This window comes from Pteropus vampyrus, unplaced genomic scaffold (assembly GCF_000151845.1).
Source record: "Pteropus vampyrus isolate Shadow unplaced genomic scaffold, Pvam_2.0 Scaffold80, whole genome shotgun sequence".
NCBI classification, from domain to species: domain Eukaryota; kingdom Metazoa; phylum Chordata; class Mammalia; order Chiroptera; family Pteropodidae; genus Pteropus; species Pteropus vampyrus.
In genome coordinates this window covers 2,721,087-2,739,154 of record NW_011888861.1, presented here as the reverse complement: position 1 = coordinate 2,739,154, position 18,068 = coordinate 2,721,087, and the positions used below count along the sequence as shown (strand labels likewise).

The 18,068-nt window shown below is 36.5% G+C and overlaps 1 protein-coding gene across 1 annotated transcript in view; it reads right to left on the bottom strand.

The window, feature by feature from the left end:
• Positions 1 to 18,068, bottom strand: part of KIF13A (kinesin family member 13A) — a 177,225-nt gene that overhangs the window by 73,977 nt on the left and 85,180 nt on the right. Inside the window, exon 3 of the mRNA XM_023532273.1 lies at positions 9,641 to 9,701. Within this exon, the coding sequence (XP_023388041.1) occupies positions 9,641 to 9,701 (61 nt within the window). The remainder of the gene's footprint in view (positions 1 to 9,640; positions 9,702 to 18,068) is intronic.

Sequence of the window (18,068 nt, the reverse complement as noted above, 5' to 3'; positions counted from 1 at the left end):
TCCATATTAGGATATTTAGATTATTTCCTTTTTCTTTTTCTGCAATACTTATCCTCACATATTTACCTCTGTGCACTTTTCTATTGACTTTACTAGGCAAACTCCAAAAAATCAAATTACAAAGTCCTCTATAATGCAAGAGTCATTTTTTCTACATTTTCCAATAATGTTTTGGCTAAGTCAATAGGAAAAAAAAGCCTCTTGTTTTGTTAAATTAAAATTTTCTTTTTTGTAGTTTATTGCCCATTTGTATTTATTCTTTTAATAAACTGGATATTTAGGTCCTATGTTTATTTTTATAAAGCAATTGGTTTAGTCAATGATCTTTAACTTAATAATTTTAAAATGCTCATCATATATCAAGAATATTAACTTTGGTTTATGTTGTAAATATTTTTCCCTAGCCCGTTATTTACTTTCAGTCTATGTTGTTCTTAGTTGTACAAAAGCTTCTAGTCTTTCATATGCAATTTTTTAATCTTTTCCTTTATAATTTTTACCCATGGTATAAGTTATGCTTCCAAAATCCTTTTGGATTATTACCTAAATGATATAGATATTCACCCATATATTCTTCTAGCTTTGTTGTTTTGTTCTTTTACAGTTTTACTTTCAAACTCTATTCCTTATTAGCTGTGTAACCTTGGGCAAGTTTTTAGTTTCTTCATTAGTAAAATAGCAATAACAGTTGCTATCTACTGAGTTTGCTGTATGATTTAATACGGCAATACACGTAAAGGCTTTACTGTAGTGCCTGGCCATAAGTCTAGACTATATTTTATTAGTTAATATCAGCTATTAATATCATCCCTTAAATCTTTAACCAACTATAACTAATTCTGGTACAGAGAAGGAGGTGATCATTTAATTATTCTCCTTAAAAAAGTTCTTCCATCTTCGCAACAATTCTCTGAGGCAATCCAATTTCAAATATAAAAGGCCTCTGTTCTTAGAAAAAAGTTTTAAAGGAATCATTTATTATCATTTATTATTATTTCTCTAGCTCCCCTAGAAGTCCCAGTTTTAAAATTCCACTGAGAAAGAAAGGGGTGTGTGTGTGTTGTGTGTGAACAAGTGTGTATGTGGTGGGGTGCGTATGATGGTATGTGGGTGCATTTTGTGCATGTGTTTTATGTGAGGGCTGTGTGTGTGTTAAGGGTATGTGTGTTTTGGGTCATGATGAGGAGAGGAAGAAGGACCAATATCGTTATTTGGGCCAGGATATGCCAACCCATGCTGTCCAGTGCAGAAAAAATACTGATCATTCTCTATAACACTAAGATATCTCAAGAAGTTATAGGGTGAAAAAAATAACATGTAAAATTGTATCAATACAATTGTGAATAGAAACATATGCTATAGAGTTCCCCCTAATTTTCTATTCTGGTGCCTTTTTAGCTGTATGAATCCCTGGCTGGGGTTATACTTAAGTTTTTAGTTAGGGCACCATTGGTACAATAAGAAAAATCTATAAAAAAGGCCAGATGGTCAAAGCCTAGAACTGTATACTGCAGACTCTTTATACAGCCTCCCGTCCTTAACATGATCAGCTCTCTATGAAACACAAATGGTGGCTACACTTCACTCAGTAATAGAAAATATTAAATATCAAGACCCTTATATGGTCTAGTAAGGAGATTCTGGTTTATCCAAAAGACTGAAGGGTTTTTTTTGCTTTGTTCATTTCTATTTTTTAAATACAGAGTCCCCTTTTCAGCATAGGAAAAAATGACCTGCCAACTGCTTTTTGAAGTTCAGTTTACAAAAAAAAGGAGCTGTTTACGCTGCATGGTGGGAATCAGGGAATCCACAAAAGATGCACTCTCCCTACCCTAAATGGTTCCCGACCACAGTTCACTGAAACAGAATGAAGAGCTGTTTGTCTAGGGGATCATGAACCAACCCACTAGGGAAAGCTCAGAAGTCCTGTGGGAAGGAGGAGGATCTAGGAGTATTTGCTCCTCTCCTATACAAGCTGAGCAAAGCCACAACACTGTCAAACCCAAGAGCCTTGTGGCTTTTGAGCAGGATCGATGCCAGAGAGGAGATGGCCACTCTGCAGATGTCAGCTCCACATGACTGATGCAGGGAATCCACAGGGCAAACTTTTCCTCACTTGTGAGTAACCACGACCAAGATGCCAATTTCCTCTGTGGGGTTTATGATTAGACCTCTTATAACTGTGTGGACAAGTCTTAAAACACAGGCATGCCCAACACAACCCACAACACAATGTCAGAACAGTGCAGAGGGCTCCTGTATGGAGTTTCTGCAAGAAAAGTTGCATACCTGATCCACCCTGCCCTGAGTCACATGTGAGACAGATCTTCGAAAAGCTAACACCCTGAGTTTCCACACTTGTGCATAATCTGTCCCTACTGGGAATGGGAGCAATGGACTCAAAACTACTAGGCATATGCTCTGAGAGTTGGGTACCCAAGGTAATTCTCTCTCTATAGCAGGACCTTAATAGTGTAGTGCAGAAGAGAAACTAGGGATGGAAGGAAAAAAGCACCTATCATTCACATGGGTAAAATATCACAGTGGGCTATGTTGTACGAAATGGGAGAACAAAATGGGAGTTCATAACCCTGTCTTATTTGCAATCTCCATTAAACAAGGCAGTCTCATACAGATCACGGTTGAATAGAACACTGCACAAGGCAATGTAAGGCTGACGTGACAGAATATTTCTTTTTCCTGAAATAGCTACATGGAAGAGCATTCAAGATTTTAACATGATCAATAATTTTATCAGTTTAAATAGTCTCCTATTTTCTTTCTTTTCTCATTAGAGTTAGAGTGGAAAAAAATGGTAAGCTCAGTATTTGTGATTTGGAATTCTGGGGCCTGCTCGTTTATGAGGGTGTTTTTCCACTTCTAAACAGGGCTGACGGCCATAGTGATTTTGATGAGTCTGAACCTGGCAGGTGGCCCAGCTCCAAATCAGAGCACCTGGACAGTGCAAGAGCAGACAGGTTCTTCGCACATACCTAAAGGGGTGAGGAATGCCTAATCTGGATGAGGTTTCAGTAAATCCCTCTCTCAAATAGTGCCATTTTCAGAAATTGTCACATGTAGTGACTTTAAACCTGGTTTAAATAATCAAAAACTACAGAATTCAGGAAAAGGAACTAAGGCTTTATGGCTTGACTAAATGACACTAGGTTTAAATTTTAATCAACTATAAAAGTTTTGCCATTAAGGGACCTGGTAAAAGGATCCCAAGAAACTGGGTCATGAGGGTAAAGCTTCCATGGTGATATCCAAGGGCAATCAGCACTACAATACTTGAGAGTCTTACTTGTGGCATGGCATGAGTGACTCACATCCTGATGGATGTTTCCACCCCAGTGACAGTGCTGGGACTAGTCATGAGCTGACAGTGAAGCTTGGCTCCTTTTTTGTTGCCAGATAACATGGCTGAGTCACCAAGGAGGAGGTCAGGCTTTGGTGCCCAAGATGAAAGAAGAAAATAAGCCACCTCACCTGTGAAGACCGTCTAATAGAGAATGCATTTTTGAGTTATTCAGGAGGGTATTTTTACATTAAAAAAAAAAAAAAACTGCTGAAAAAGTAAATATTCTTTATTTCTATCTGCTCAACAGTGTTTTACACTGTCTCAACATCTCTGGACTATGGGGTGCATGATATTTACAGCACTTGAGTGGAGGTTACAACAAAGCCGAAATCAAACACAGGCATTCAGAACTCTAGAGAACTTCTGACAGGAGGGAGAATGCCATTAGTATTATTCTTGGCTAGGTTCCAAGCCAGAGCACTCTAATCTGATTTCCTGAACACTGCCTCTCTTGGGATGAGAGAGAAGAAAGGAGAGCCTGGGACTATAGTAGAATGCATAGAATCTTCACACATCATTGTCATTGACCAAAATCCACATTTACCACTGCTTTCAGCTCTCTCACAGATAGCAGGGTCTCTGAATCTCATCTATAAAATGAGGACAATAAAGTTTCTACCTGATTGGGTGTGTTGACAATAAAATGACCTGCTGCAGGTAAAGGGATTCGCACAGTGCTGGGAACCCAGCGCTCAGAACTATATTGTCTATTGTTATTATCATCCACCCCTCCAAATATAATTAAGTGAAATGTCTCTGGGTGCCAATAAATATTCTAAGGAATAGATGTGGACAAAGAAAGGAAAGTGTGGAAGAAGGTGGGATTGGGTGGGATTAAAAAACAGGGAATAGAGATGAGAAAAAAAGAGAAGCTTATCTATCAACTCTTAAAAAATTAACAACATTAGCTTAGCTCATTTATTTCAGAGAAATTTTTCTTTACTGACCTTCGTTTATCCAGTTCTCTGAATTAACCAATTCTCTCCTCCATTCGTAAAATACACTGACATATGCCCACTGTATGTTAAATCACCCAGCTGGGAGGCTACTCTCTAGACTCCCACCAGCTAAGTTATATCCTTACAAAGGGTCAGTGCTTGCTCCTAAAATGGTTTATGTTAGTTGTACTTCTCTGTAATTACATAATTTACTTAAAGGCAAAAAAGGGAACTGCTGATTCTAAGATAGCTAAGTTGGATGCTTAGAAATAACTTGATAAGGGTGAGTCACTAAAAGAATTGTCAAATTCGGTATGAGTGAGACAACTTGTAAAAGACTGTAAAAGAAAACTCTAGAAAGATTCTGTAGATTGTTACATAAATGTCTTTTAAGATAAGATGCGCTATTTATAATGAATCTCTAACAAACATTTCAAGTAGTCAACCACTACTGCTTCTCATAACTATAGGTAAAACCATAGTTTTGATAAATCTAATAGCTAACAATTACTGAATATTTACTCTGTGCAAAACACTTGCCTAGTGCTTCATATATACTCGAATACTAAAATAATCAGTACAAGATGCTAAAACAACTATTTTGGAACTTTTTAAAAAACTGGTTCTATTTTGCCTCCTGTCAGCTTAGAATATAAATTTTGATGCACGGTTAAACAATGTGACACAGATATCATTTCTACCTTTGAACACATAAAATTTGCCCTTATGGAACAGAATCAAACATGGCTCTCCTTCTCAGAGGAAGAGCCCAGGGCTTGGAGACACTCAGCTGTCCCCTCGCACTATAAAGCAACATTTGCAGAAATTAAAACCTTTCTCCTGAATTGCAGGGTATTAACAATGCCTAAAAACGCATGGCTTCAGCAAATCTGAGCAAAATGCCATATGGCAAGAATTGTTATATGATTTCTAAGTCAACAGTTTAGAATTTCTCAGGCCAAGAAATGTTAATGTCCACACTGATACCCAGATATGCTACCACAAGACTGATTTTTTTTTTGGTATGAAAGTTTATAGAAAAATGTTTATGAAAAATATTCCCCTACAAGAAAGAAAATTGAATGCAAGGTTACTGAAATTCACTGTTATTTACCAACATGACACATTTTAGGCAGTGATAAAAAATGTGGTTTTATTGTTGAGAAATCCTTAATTGAAATCAAAAGTGATTTGAATATTTACAAAGACCTATTATCTGTTATGATGCTCTCAAGATTATTAGTATTCACTATAACATAATAACTTTATAATCCTAAATGTGGATTAATGTCTATGTGTACATGTGGGGCTACAGGGGAAGATGCAGGTTTATGTAGAAATGTCATGCTTTGGGTCCCCAATTCTGCAGGTTATTTCTGTATTTTTCTTAGCCCTGGAAAAAGGTTTGGCTTTAAAGACTCAGAATTATGTGCCATCAAGCATTATTATACTACCTAGGAAAAAGGTAATAATAACAAGAGATATTTAAAATGTAAAATGTCTCAAAGCATGATTCAATGCAATTCAAATGGCTTAACAAACAAGCTTTTGATTTGCCTCTGAAAAGTCCACTTTGATGGCTGTGTGGCCAGCATAAAATGTCTGATTCATGTTTTATCAGAGAGCTGGAAGAGATTTGAGATCATTCTAGGTCATATCTCCTCCTTTCACAGATGAGGAAACATAGATTCCCAATATTTAGCAGTTTGTGGCAAAACCAGGTCTCCTAAACACCAGTACAATGTAGTCTCTTTCCAAAGAACTGATGTTACTATCCTTACTCCTGCTACAATGTGACAATAATAAAGATGCTAAATATTATGTGGGCTTTTCTTATGTGCTAGGTAAGGGCTTAAGTACTTCACATAAACAGGTCATTTGGTCCTCAAATCAACCCTGTCAGATCAGAATTATTATCTTTATTTAGCTTATGAAAAAACAGAAGCAAAGTGAAATTAGTAACTCACCCGACCTTACACAGATAGAAGGTGAAGCCAGGATTTGAACCCAGTCTGACTTAAGAGCTCACGGCCTCCTACCACTCCGACCAACCAACTGCAATGCCATTAAACGTACTATAGACCTACTTATTGTATTTCTAAATCAGAAAGCCTGAGAGTAGCTCTTGCTATAGCTTTTAATAAGTGGCACAACAGAAACATAATTGAGAATTTAACATTTTCTATATCACATGAAACTTAAGAGTCTTTGTTTCTCTTTGCTCTTTCAATGCACACACTTATCTTTCTCTCTCTCTCCTGCCCTCTGTCTCCCTAGGTTTTGAGAGCAGCCTTAAGAGCTCTGATTCAGTATCAATGATGCCTTTATTCATTGAGCCTGAAAAATAGGTTGGCTTCAGAAAATATGTGCTTCTCCTTCTCCATTTCCTCTATTTCCCATCAGAGAATGAATGCTTCTATCTTAATGTTTCTATTCACAAGAAGAAGAAATTGCTATTTGTTAATGCAGCAAAAGAAATCAAATTACCAATCAACTAATCTACTAGTAATGTATTTACTACTCAGATTATTTAGAATAAATGAAAACAAACCTGAGAGAACAGCAAGCAAGAATTTTAGTTTTTGACTACGTGGTCAGTCACAATATTTGTACAATAGGGAAATCTAAAGAATAAGAAATTTTCTCCCCCAATTTTGTAAGTAGATATTGTTCTATAAGCCAAGAGAATGCTTTTTCAGGGCTAACTGGATCATGGTATTTGATGTGATCATGCAAACTAAAATTTAGTAAATTTTAGGCTATCAGTATGTTTAAATATCATTTTTATCTCTTTAAGTATTTCTGAGCATACTATTTGTAATGAAGAGGCACAGAAATCTTGAGTTTCACATTTGAATTTTATCGTCTGTATTTAAAGTTATTTTTAGTAAAAAAAAAAAACAACTTTGTTCTACATTTGAGGACATGAGTGATATACTGCAGAAGGCTAGAATGGTCTTTATGGGCATTGATGGAGAATGTGGAAAAGAAACAATCTTCCTTAAGCATTATTTTAACCACATCACTCCAATGGTCTCCTTTTTTTTTTTTTTTTTTTTACCATATCGGTCTGAATTCTTAGTCTAGTTTTTACCATTTCCTATTATTTAGCTTTACTCAGCATGTACAAACTGGGTTTCCCACTGCTTCCCCCAAGATGTACCTTCTGCTCAGACCAGTGCTATACAACCATGCTCACTACTACTTTTACATCTTCAGTTATGGAAAAGCCAAATGAAGTATCATTTATGGGCACCTTCCATTAATCAGCATGTTAAGTTACCTACTTAATCTTTGTAACAACATATGAGACAGGTACTATCATTTCTATATTAACCATTTGACAGAAAAGAAATTGTAGCTCAGAGAGGGGTTGAACTAAGAGAACCAACGCAGGTGTCCTAAGATTTAAATACAGATTTGACTTTGGAGCCCATGTACTTTTCTTGATATCATGATGCTTCCTCTTGTCTGGATGCTCTCCATACCATCATTTGGCTAAACCTATGCTAACCTTCTATAACCAGTTTTAATTATACCTCCTCTATGATGCCTTTCTAGGTAAATGCAGTCTTTCCAGATTTTATTTCCCCTTGGGTTTTCCACAGTACTTAAAATCTGTAAAATTTAGAGTTTAACTAAATATTATCTCAAAATGTTTACTGTTGTTTGTTAAGCATTCTTTTGCTTTCCAACTTAGTTTTTTAATTTCTTAAGGGCTTTCTAGGCTGCACACACAGTAGAGGTTTCAAGGATACTTAAGGAACTATTCTGAGACGTTTTGGCTTCCTGGGTTATATCAGAAAAACAAACAATAACACCGAGCAGAGGCACAAAATGGATGTGGGGAGCCATAGAGCAAAAGGTGGGGAAGGGAGACTGGGGCTATATAATAAAAAACTTTAAATGACATCCCAAGAGTATAGATTTTATCTCTAAGTGATGAGGGATCCTTGAAAGCATGTGAGAATTGCATGAGTAGAGTTCTTATTCAGGACGATATATCTGGTTGTAGCCTCAATCACATCAATTGAACAGAGAAAGAGATTGGGCTTTGCATAGTCACAGCATTTGTCATTTGTTTCTGTGACAGTAGGAAATGTTTTAGTTTTATTGTTTATTTAAACCCAAAATCACGCACCCAGCACAAAAATACATCCACAGAGCTAACAGTCAAGGCAGACTGTTTCAGCTCTCTAGAATTTATTATCTAAAGTTCCAAAGGACAGATAAAAAGATAAATTACAACCTACATTAAGAACTATTTATTTGTGTTAATAAAACGCATTGCTGAAGTTGCAGGAATGATGTTTTCAAAAGAAAGGCTAATTTACCCAATGTGAATAAATGAAGAAATTTTCCTAGTTCAAAATTCTTAACTTTTGAAAAATATATATAGCAAATAACTTTCAACAAATTTGCTTTATGTGGCAAGGAAAAGGCTATCAATAACATTCCTTACAAGCAAGTAACTTCTTTCCTTTTGCCTTCTAATCTTTTAAGATATACATCCTCTCCGTTCTTCCTTCATGTTTTTTATTTTTTAAGTAAATGGGAAAGTCATTCAGCAGATATTCTTATATATAAAAATAAAGAGAAAATACTCATTAAGGTTATAAAGTAATGGGGAACACAATCAGAAGAGAAGAAATCAAAGACTTCCTCCACTAAAACGAATGCTTCTCTCTTAGGCTAAAGCAATTGTGATTAACTCCTAGGAAAGGCTAAGATTTACCAGTGATCGATCACAAATAACAAAATTAGCAATCATTTGTGCTGGAATAGGGATAAAATGCCTCATGGAAAGAACATTAGCAAAATGTGGGGCTAGGAGGCAGTGTTTCCCCATGGAAGGTGTAATTCTCATTCACAGCACCACTGACTGCTTCAGAACACTCGTCCTGAGCAGACCCTGGACACCAACAGTGCACTGTGCTTTGCTTATGTAGAAGTGTGCACCCTGAAAGTTAACGACAAGGCACAGCCTGTTAAATCTCTTATGTGACAATCACCACAGCTACCACTTGCGGCTTGAGGTGGTTCTCCATTATCTCTAACCCTTGGAGCACCTCTGAAGATACTAATATCCCATTTACAGATGAAGAACCTGAAGCTTAACGAGGTTGAAAAAAACAAACCTGCTCATGGCTTCTCAGCAAGTAGTGGCTGGGCCTGATCCTGAAATCAATCTGACTGACTCCCAAGCCCATGCACTAGACTGCAAAGAATGAGTGTGAATTTTATGGGAAAAACAGAACTCCAGAATAATTTTTAAAAAAGACAGACATAATGGAAGAGGCCAGAGGCCCAACTGTCAAGTTCAGAAAGAAAGCCAACTTACCAGCATATTTTGTAGTGTTAGATTCATCCATGGACCAAAAGCAATAATCAAAGGCAAATACCTGTATAAAACAGAAAAATATGAAACTTAAAAATTAATTAACTTCTTTGAGTACATCAGACTGCAAAAAATAAAATTCACTGATGAAGATGAGGATGCTAGTACTGTCTGATTTTAAAATAAAAAACAAAACACTACAGGTTTGCTGCTTTGTTAACCCTGAAGTTTCTTTTTAGACTACATTGATGGTTATCTACTTATATCAGAGTTAAGTTGTACATGGAAATTGCTATTTATCTAAAATTCAAACAAGCAGACATCTTAACCAAAAAAAAATGTTTAATGACACATTTAGTGAGAAAAAACAACTGACTTCTCTCCAATTCTACAGTTCTAGCATCTGCTGTAACCCTCCAGCCGGATCTCCCACAGCTTTTCAATAAACACTAAAGTAATCAACTTTTATTTAAATCAATTCCTCCTAATTTTCCATGATGCTACCATTTCCAGCATAGCCAAAGCTTAAAACTTCCCACATTCCCATTTTGGACTCCACTCCCTCTTCTGTTTCAGCATGCAATCTTGGACTAAGTATTGTTAATAAATCAGTAATTCATGCTTGTATCCACTGATGTCCAGTATAGTTACTGAATGCCTACTATGTACCAGGAATGGCTGATGCTGCCTAAAAACTGTTATCCAATTGTTGTTTCCCATGCATGTGACCACCACTCATGTTCTAGCCATCATCATCAAATACATGAGGCAACATTCCCTAAAGTGTGCTCTAAGGCAGCAGTCCCCAACCTTTTTGGCAGGTTCTCCTATGAGAATCCAATGCTTGATGATCTGAGGTGGAGCTGAGGCGGTGATGCTAGTGCTGGGGAGCAGCTACAAATACAGGGGAAGCTTCACTCGCTGCCCTACCACTCACCTCCTGCAGTATGGCCCGGTTCCTAACTGGCCACAGAGCACTACAGGTCTGCACCCAGGGACTGGAGACCCCTTGCTCATGAGACAATCCATGAAAAAATATTAAAACATGGTATATTTTGCTCTGTCTGAAAATCTCAATATTAAAAGCTCTGAAAAGTCCTGCAGCAAATAAACCCATTTAATTGTTTACCTTTTTATTTCTCCAGTTAATTTTGGTGAGGAGACCCTTTCTTGAGTAACATCTGTTAACATGCCTTGAAACCAGTGTTTTTCAATGTACCTCTTAGTAAACTTTGCCCTGACTCAGCGGCTACTTTCCTGGGCTCCTTGTTACAGCCTTTTCCCCCTTGCAGTCCAAACAGCAAATTACAAATCTGCCATGGACAGGAACCCTTTAATGCTTAACCATTTCCAAGCAAACAAAACCCAAGCACTTTGGCCTGGCATTTGAGACTGACTGCAATGAGGCCTTTCCAGCTTATGTCCCCTGACTTATTTATGCTTCAGCTGGACTTGTCAGCACTTTAGTGTTACTAGGTACAATTCCACCTCTGTTGGTGTTCTCTTCATTTTTACTCTTCAAAATGCTTCAGACTCCTTAAGGCCCAGTTCAATGTATTTTTCTTCCAGGGAGCATTTCTTGGTTCAATCCCAAGGAATTAGCTTTCCCAATTTTCTGAACTCTCATAATACTGTTTAATTCTATTTTTGTGATATTTATTCCAACTATTCTATTTTTCCCTTATCATGTGTGCTAAGGAGATTCCACAACCTCCTTATATCATCTGTGCATATGTTTTATCTCCACTGGTAGACTAAATTCCTTGAAAGGAAGAACCATACCTGATTTGTATTTGTATCCTGCAGTGTTCAAAGTAGCTGCTTTATAATTATTTATTGAATGAATAATGGCATTGAGAGCTTACATGAAAGCAGATACTCGCTACATCATCAAGACTAAGTTGTGCTCTGAATAGTTTCAGCACTACATGTATTTTAATGATTTTAAAATTGATCCAGGTATGTACACAACTTACATCATCAATCTCAAGTCCAAATTCAATTTTGTTACTTATACAAACATTCACTCTGTTCTTACAATACACAAGGCTAAAATGAACAGCGATGAAACAACAGTTTCAGCCAACAGAGTGTGGAATGTTTACTGCATTCAGAGGGCTGTTCCAATGACTTGAGAGACCACACAGGTGTAATTCAGTTATTCTTCCCACCTCTAGGCAGGGCTGAACTTCAACACTTCTCCTGAGAGATGAAGATCTGTCTTGTTTTTAAACATTTCCAGAAAAGGAGATTCCACAATCTCCTTTTAATGGCATCCTATAACACTTAATGTTTATTCCCAGGACATTTTCCTTTCCTTTGGACCTAAATCAACTCTCCTTAAATGGCCAGTAGAGGCTCTTTTCCAATTTTTAAGTATCTTTGTTTTCCTCTACAGTCTCAATGAATTCCTCTTAGTAGTTGCTAAAATAATAATTTATTCCCTACATGTTAATTTTTCCATATCTGTCTAAAATTTCTTTTTAATAGTTTGCTATTTTACATACAAAGTTCAAAAGCTAAAGATTTACATTCCCAGGACACTACTTGAAATAAAAAGAAATCCACCTCAAATTTTTAGGGTCTACCTCTCAATGATAATCATTCCAAATTCTGTGCCAAGTTTCATATCTAACAGTTAATAGTTTAAGGTTGTTTTTGCTCATAAAAAAGATAAGTAATTTGCATTTTAAGCATTTGCCACCTAAAATTCAGAAAAGTGTTAAAACCGTGCAGAGGAGAAAAGTACTGATAGATACAACTGTTCTGTGCTTGTCAAATACCGGCCTCTCCCTGACTGTCTCAAATTTCAAAACTTTTGATCACAGGCATTTAGAATGCCCATCCCTCAAACCAGTCATGGTTATTATTTTACTAAACATTTACCAGTAAGAAAGATGAAGCCCAGAAATCTGAGAGAGCTGCCTAAAAACTCAAAGCAAATGAATAGAAAAATTCTTATTTAATGCATGCAACAAATGATCACCTCCTCTATGAAATTCTACAGCACTCTGCATCTCCCACGGCACTAGTTCACATGTGGTCTTATTTTATACCTCGGTTGTTCAGTATGGGTCTCATCTCCCCTCTAAAGCCTTTGGGGGCAGAAACATTGTCTCATGCACCTCACGGTGCCTGGGTCAGTAGTACCTCATGCAGAGCAGCCACTGGACGTAATATTTTCAATAAGTAAACATAATACCAGAAAAAGCTGGAATAGATGTGAGGACTGTTATAAATAAGAAGAAGTTCAAACTGCAAGATATGTTTTTAGATGTTTCATTACTTTCAGATGCATGTTTTGGGAGAACTTGGTTCCATCAATGGTGAAAAACAGATTTTGTCGCAAGATGAGCACTGGGGTCCTCTTCTGCACCATCATTCATTCCATGGTTCACATGGATGAACAGGTATGGCCTCATCATGTATGACTTTTAGTTTGCAAGGAAATGAGAATGATCATTTAACTATTGGTAGAATAATTATTTGTTATACTGTTACTAAAACAGTTTTAAAGATGTTTATAATTTCTTTGTATTAGGTAGTCCAATCATTTCTCTAGCTATCTCGTTAGTACTATAAAGTGTTCACAAACTATTATCTTCCTTTTCATGGCCAAAATTTACCTATAATTTAATGACATAAGGTTTGTAACAAATGGGGTTATGATTTTCTTGGGTTTTACAGAAGTTTTCATTTTCTAATACAAAATCCACTGATATTTCAAAGGAGATAACAAACCCATTTTCTTGAGTTACTCCTTGGAAACTGACCACTTCAAATAAAAATAAAATAATTTTTCCAAAGCCAGCACATTAGAGAAATATGTGCTTCTAACTCATTTCATTAGCATTCCTAAATGCTTATTTCATATATTCATTATGAAGTCACCAGTATCTTAACTGTAGTGTGGGAGATGGGGGACTTAAGGCATATAACTGAGCAAAAAAATAAATCAAAATTGGAAACCGAGTATAAATTTCATATTTCATCAATACCAATCAACACTGAGAACTTTTTTTGTAAAGGCACCCATACCTTCCAAGAGCCTTCAACTAGAAAAAAGAGCCAAAACTAGAGATGCTCTCCAGTTGTTTTTAAAATCTGAAAGCTATTGTCTTCATTGTTTTCAATAAAATGTGACTCCACCTTCTCAGAATCCCACTCCTTCCTCTTCATTTGCAACTTGTAAAATTCATATCAGCATTTAATTCCCTGCAGCTTGCAGTCCACATCTGCTCCACCTTCATCAATCTCTTAAAAAATGTTAGCTTCGCATCTTTGTAAACCACTGAACAGCTAGTAAAGTTACTACAAGCTGTTTTTAATAAGGCAAATGTGTTGAATGTTATATTCTGAGGCAAAGTTCTAGGACTTAGGAGCAGAATGCAGCGTAAACTCCATTCTTATCTAAAAGTCTAATCTCTGAAGGCATTTCAGCAAAATTCAATTTACAATTAAAAAAAAAAAGGAAGAATCGTGTACGTTCCTTGAAGAACCAGAAGGCATCAATGTTCTAAAAAATGTGATCCAGTAATCATTTTCCTGATCTAGAAAAGCCAGTAGTAAAAGTATTTTCAATTGCATTACCTCTGTATCCTTTCATTCATTCTAATTGTATGCTTTCTGTAATGTGTTCTACTGTAAAATGTTTAATCCAGAAAGCAATCAACAAATACCTATTTGCCATCTTTCTTGGTTTTAGGTACCCTAGGGTACTCAAATATGTATTAGGCTTGTTTTTTGTTCTCTAATCACTTACAGGCTAGTTAAAAAGACAAAACATAAGATAATTATTCTTGAAAATTTTTTAAAAAGCACATTTTCAAAATCATTTAAATAACTCTCACAACCCCTCTCTAGGCAGAAAGTGATTAACCTAATACTTTTCTCAAGATAATGTAATTTTATGCAAAGAAATATCTCCCAACGTACACCAGATTTTTTGTACAGCGAGTCAAAGCCCACTCTCTTTCAATTTCTCCTTATTAAAATCTTTCGATATCATCTCAAATGTCACTCCCTTATGAAAACTTTAAGGACACTATTCCTTATTACTCTGAATTTCCTATCTAACTAGATTGTGTGTGTGTGTGTATGAGCAAGCGTACGAGAGATCCTCTTTGCTCTGCTACATTATTCATTCTTAGAGGACAAGACCTTGGTTTCCCTAATGTTTTTATTGTCTATTATTAGCAACTTCCTAGTAAATTACCCTTTAATTAATGATCTTGTAAATCTGTATTTTCACATGATGGCTGCTTAAAACAGTATATATAGTGAGTATGAATCTTTCAGCAGTGCTGCTGTATAGTAGCAAACACAATAAGTACTTTGTCAAAGTCTCCATTTTCACTTCATTTGTGGAAGTAACAAGACTGGTGTCACCCTTCAGATATTATTTGTGTGCTTATTAAATTCCCGCTCATTTCCTAAAAAGAAAGAAGCAAGCTCCCTTATTTATCTATATATCATATAAAGAGAGAACCATCTCATCGGCTCTAAGAGCTTCCACCAATGACCAAGAAATCCTCTGGGTGTATTAAATACAGTGGGAAATCCAGGGAAAAACTAAAAGAAAATGTGTAAGAGAATTCTGCCTTCCTCTTCTCATCTCCCTGCCAAAAAAAAAAAAAAAAATCATTCTTCAAGACCTACCTAAATGTCATCTTTGCCAATGTTTCCTTGACTCTCTGTGAAGTGTTTATTCCCTTCTCTGTGCTGTTGTAGTTGAGAGCTCCACCTTTCTAATGCAGTCTACCTAAATAATTGCACATTTTACATTGAATAAGGACTGGGAATTTAAGCAAAATGTCAACTAATACAATGTTGGCGCATAGTAGTGACAGTATGCAGCAGCTAGTGTTATCAGTACTAATAGTATCTACTGATGGGCTCCTCTCATCAGTTAATAGTACAGCTACCACCTATGGAGTATTTATTATGTAGCAGGCACCATCTTAGGTACTTTACATTTTCGAGCTGAGAGGTTTCCTGAGCTAAGGACTGTGCCAATTCATTTTTTTATTCTCTACAGGTACAGAAGAAGTAATCAATTAGTGCTCAGGATTTGCTGAATCAGAGAAAAGAGAAAAGGCAAAAAAAAGGTCCACATGGCCATGAGTGGAAGAGTTGCTACAGATCATTGAGTTTGGTGTCAAAAGCATTAATGCAAAACACACTAGCTCCTAAATCCAGAATCAAAAGGGCTTCCCCTGGGGAAATAAAACCCCACTCTAACTCTTTGTGAACTTGCTTTGTTTGCATTAAAGAGTGTGTCTCTCTCCTCTCATTCTGTACTGTCATCTTCCTCTCCTTGCACTGTTCGCATCTGCAGACCTGGCTGCTATTAAGAGTCTGTTTTGGCTACCAACTACTTTGAAAACTGAGCCCAAGATCTTTCCACCAACCTCCATTTCTCCACCCATTTTATAAATATTGACTTGCCACTGTCTAATGTTTTATGGTTACTTTTCAACTTTGTCAATTTCAGAGTGAAATTAAAAGACACATGCCAAATTGTTCATATTTTATCACACTGTGTTATGAGAACTGAGTCAGACAAAAAAATATTAAAGTACTATATTCATGTCGTGTTAAAATTTTCTTTTTAATGCCAACTTTCAACACTTTTCTCTCATCTTTTTTCTAATATCAGAGATGTGAAGAATCATTTTAAAAGAAGTTATCTTCATTCATCTTGGAGAAGCTGGATTGAAATTGAAAGGAAAAGCCCAACACTGAGAGTCTGTCTGATCAACAGAACTGTCTTCACCACTGATATTTGCAAAAGCAGCTCTGCCACCACTAACTCCCGCCTGTGTCTGAGAATATCTGCTCCTGGGCACCAAAGGAAGAGTACCAGAATGATCACCCTTAATACTGGCAACTTCTATTGATGGATACCATCTTCCCATTAAAAAAGCTGTCAAGTAACTGCTATCTTTCCACAATATAACTTATCATTTTCTTTATGCATGCCTATATATGCATACCATATTGTTTGGTATATATGCATACCAATGTCTGGAATTACACAGTCAATACTGCCTGACAGTGAGAATGTCAAAGCACTTTAAAGACTCAAAGCAAGACAACAGCATCTGCTGCACATCTACAAGCAGTAAGGAATTGTTCCTGATCTCAGAAAATTAAGTCTAATGTAGGAAACAACTACTCTGTGGAATGTACTACTCTATATTGCAGTTCAAATTTCTAAGGGCACATGGAGAAGTATCTCTTCAAAGAACTAATTCATCTTTGCATTCATTTAATAGGCATTTACCAAGTAGTTGTTATGAGCTAGTTAGGACAGAAATAAGAGTGTCCTAGTTATAAGGATCTCACATTCTATTACAGGGAAGTAATTAAGGAAAGGAAAGAGTGCAATATATAGAAGTCAGTGTAGAGTTCAGCAGGAATCCAAAGGAATAATTATACTATGGGGTGGAGTGAGGTGGGGTGCGGTGAGACTTAGGAAAGGTTTCTGGAAGAGGCAAACCTTGGGTAATCATATATATATATATGATTGTTCAGGGGAGAAGGCAGAGAAGAGACTCACAGGTGCTGAAGTTGGACTACTCACAGTTCCATAATTCCTTGATCACAGTTAACTGGTTCCAAGTGTCTGATAGAATTTTTGGATTAGGAATCAAGGAAGTCCAAGTCTTTCTTTAATAACTGAATCTAAAAATCTGGGACATGTTGAGGCCATGTTTCTAAGCATGTGGACCAGAGAAGCAGACACAGCTGGTCTGCAGTGAAAGAGAGAAATGAAAGGGACACATATGGGGGTCAGAGACCGGAGAAAGGGAGATAAGAAATGATTGTATTTGAACCCCAGCCACTTCCTGTCCTTGAGTTCTCTGCGATATCCCAGAGTAATTTATATTATGGTTCATCTAGTTTGAGTTCTTACCACTATTAGCTGAAAGACTCCCAATTAATACAGGAAGAAATAAGTATGAGAGATGTTAAAGAAACAATGAAGGTTGATCAGCTTTTGAATACAGGACTAAAAGAAAGTTCTGAATATTAATAGTCCTGTGGAAAAAGGAACCAAAAGGAATAGTGTCCTAAAAACCATAGAGTTCCAAAAATTTGAAAATAGAAACTAGTTCTACCAAATCCTAGACCAATATTATGACAGAGCACAGAGCCTCTATTCAGCACTAACTCAATTCCAACTCTTTCGAATACTCCATTTCTTTCATGTTTAATCCTCTACTATTCACTTTTAAAATCTGCTTCCCTAGTTGCTGAGGGGCAGGCGTGGGGGTGTCACAAATGCACAATCTGTGGCATTTCTAGTTCTTTTATGCTCTAATTACTTCTCAAAACAAACAAAAAAACTAGCCAAATAACTTCTCCAACAGCATATTCAAAAGATAATTTTGATATTTTCAAACACAGATTATTTCTTCAACAAAAA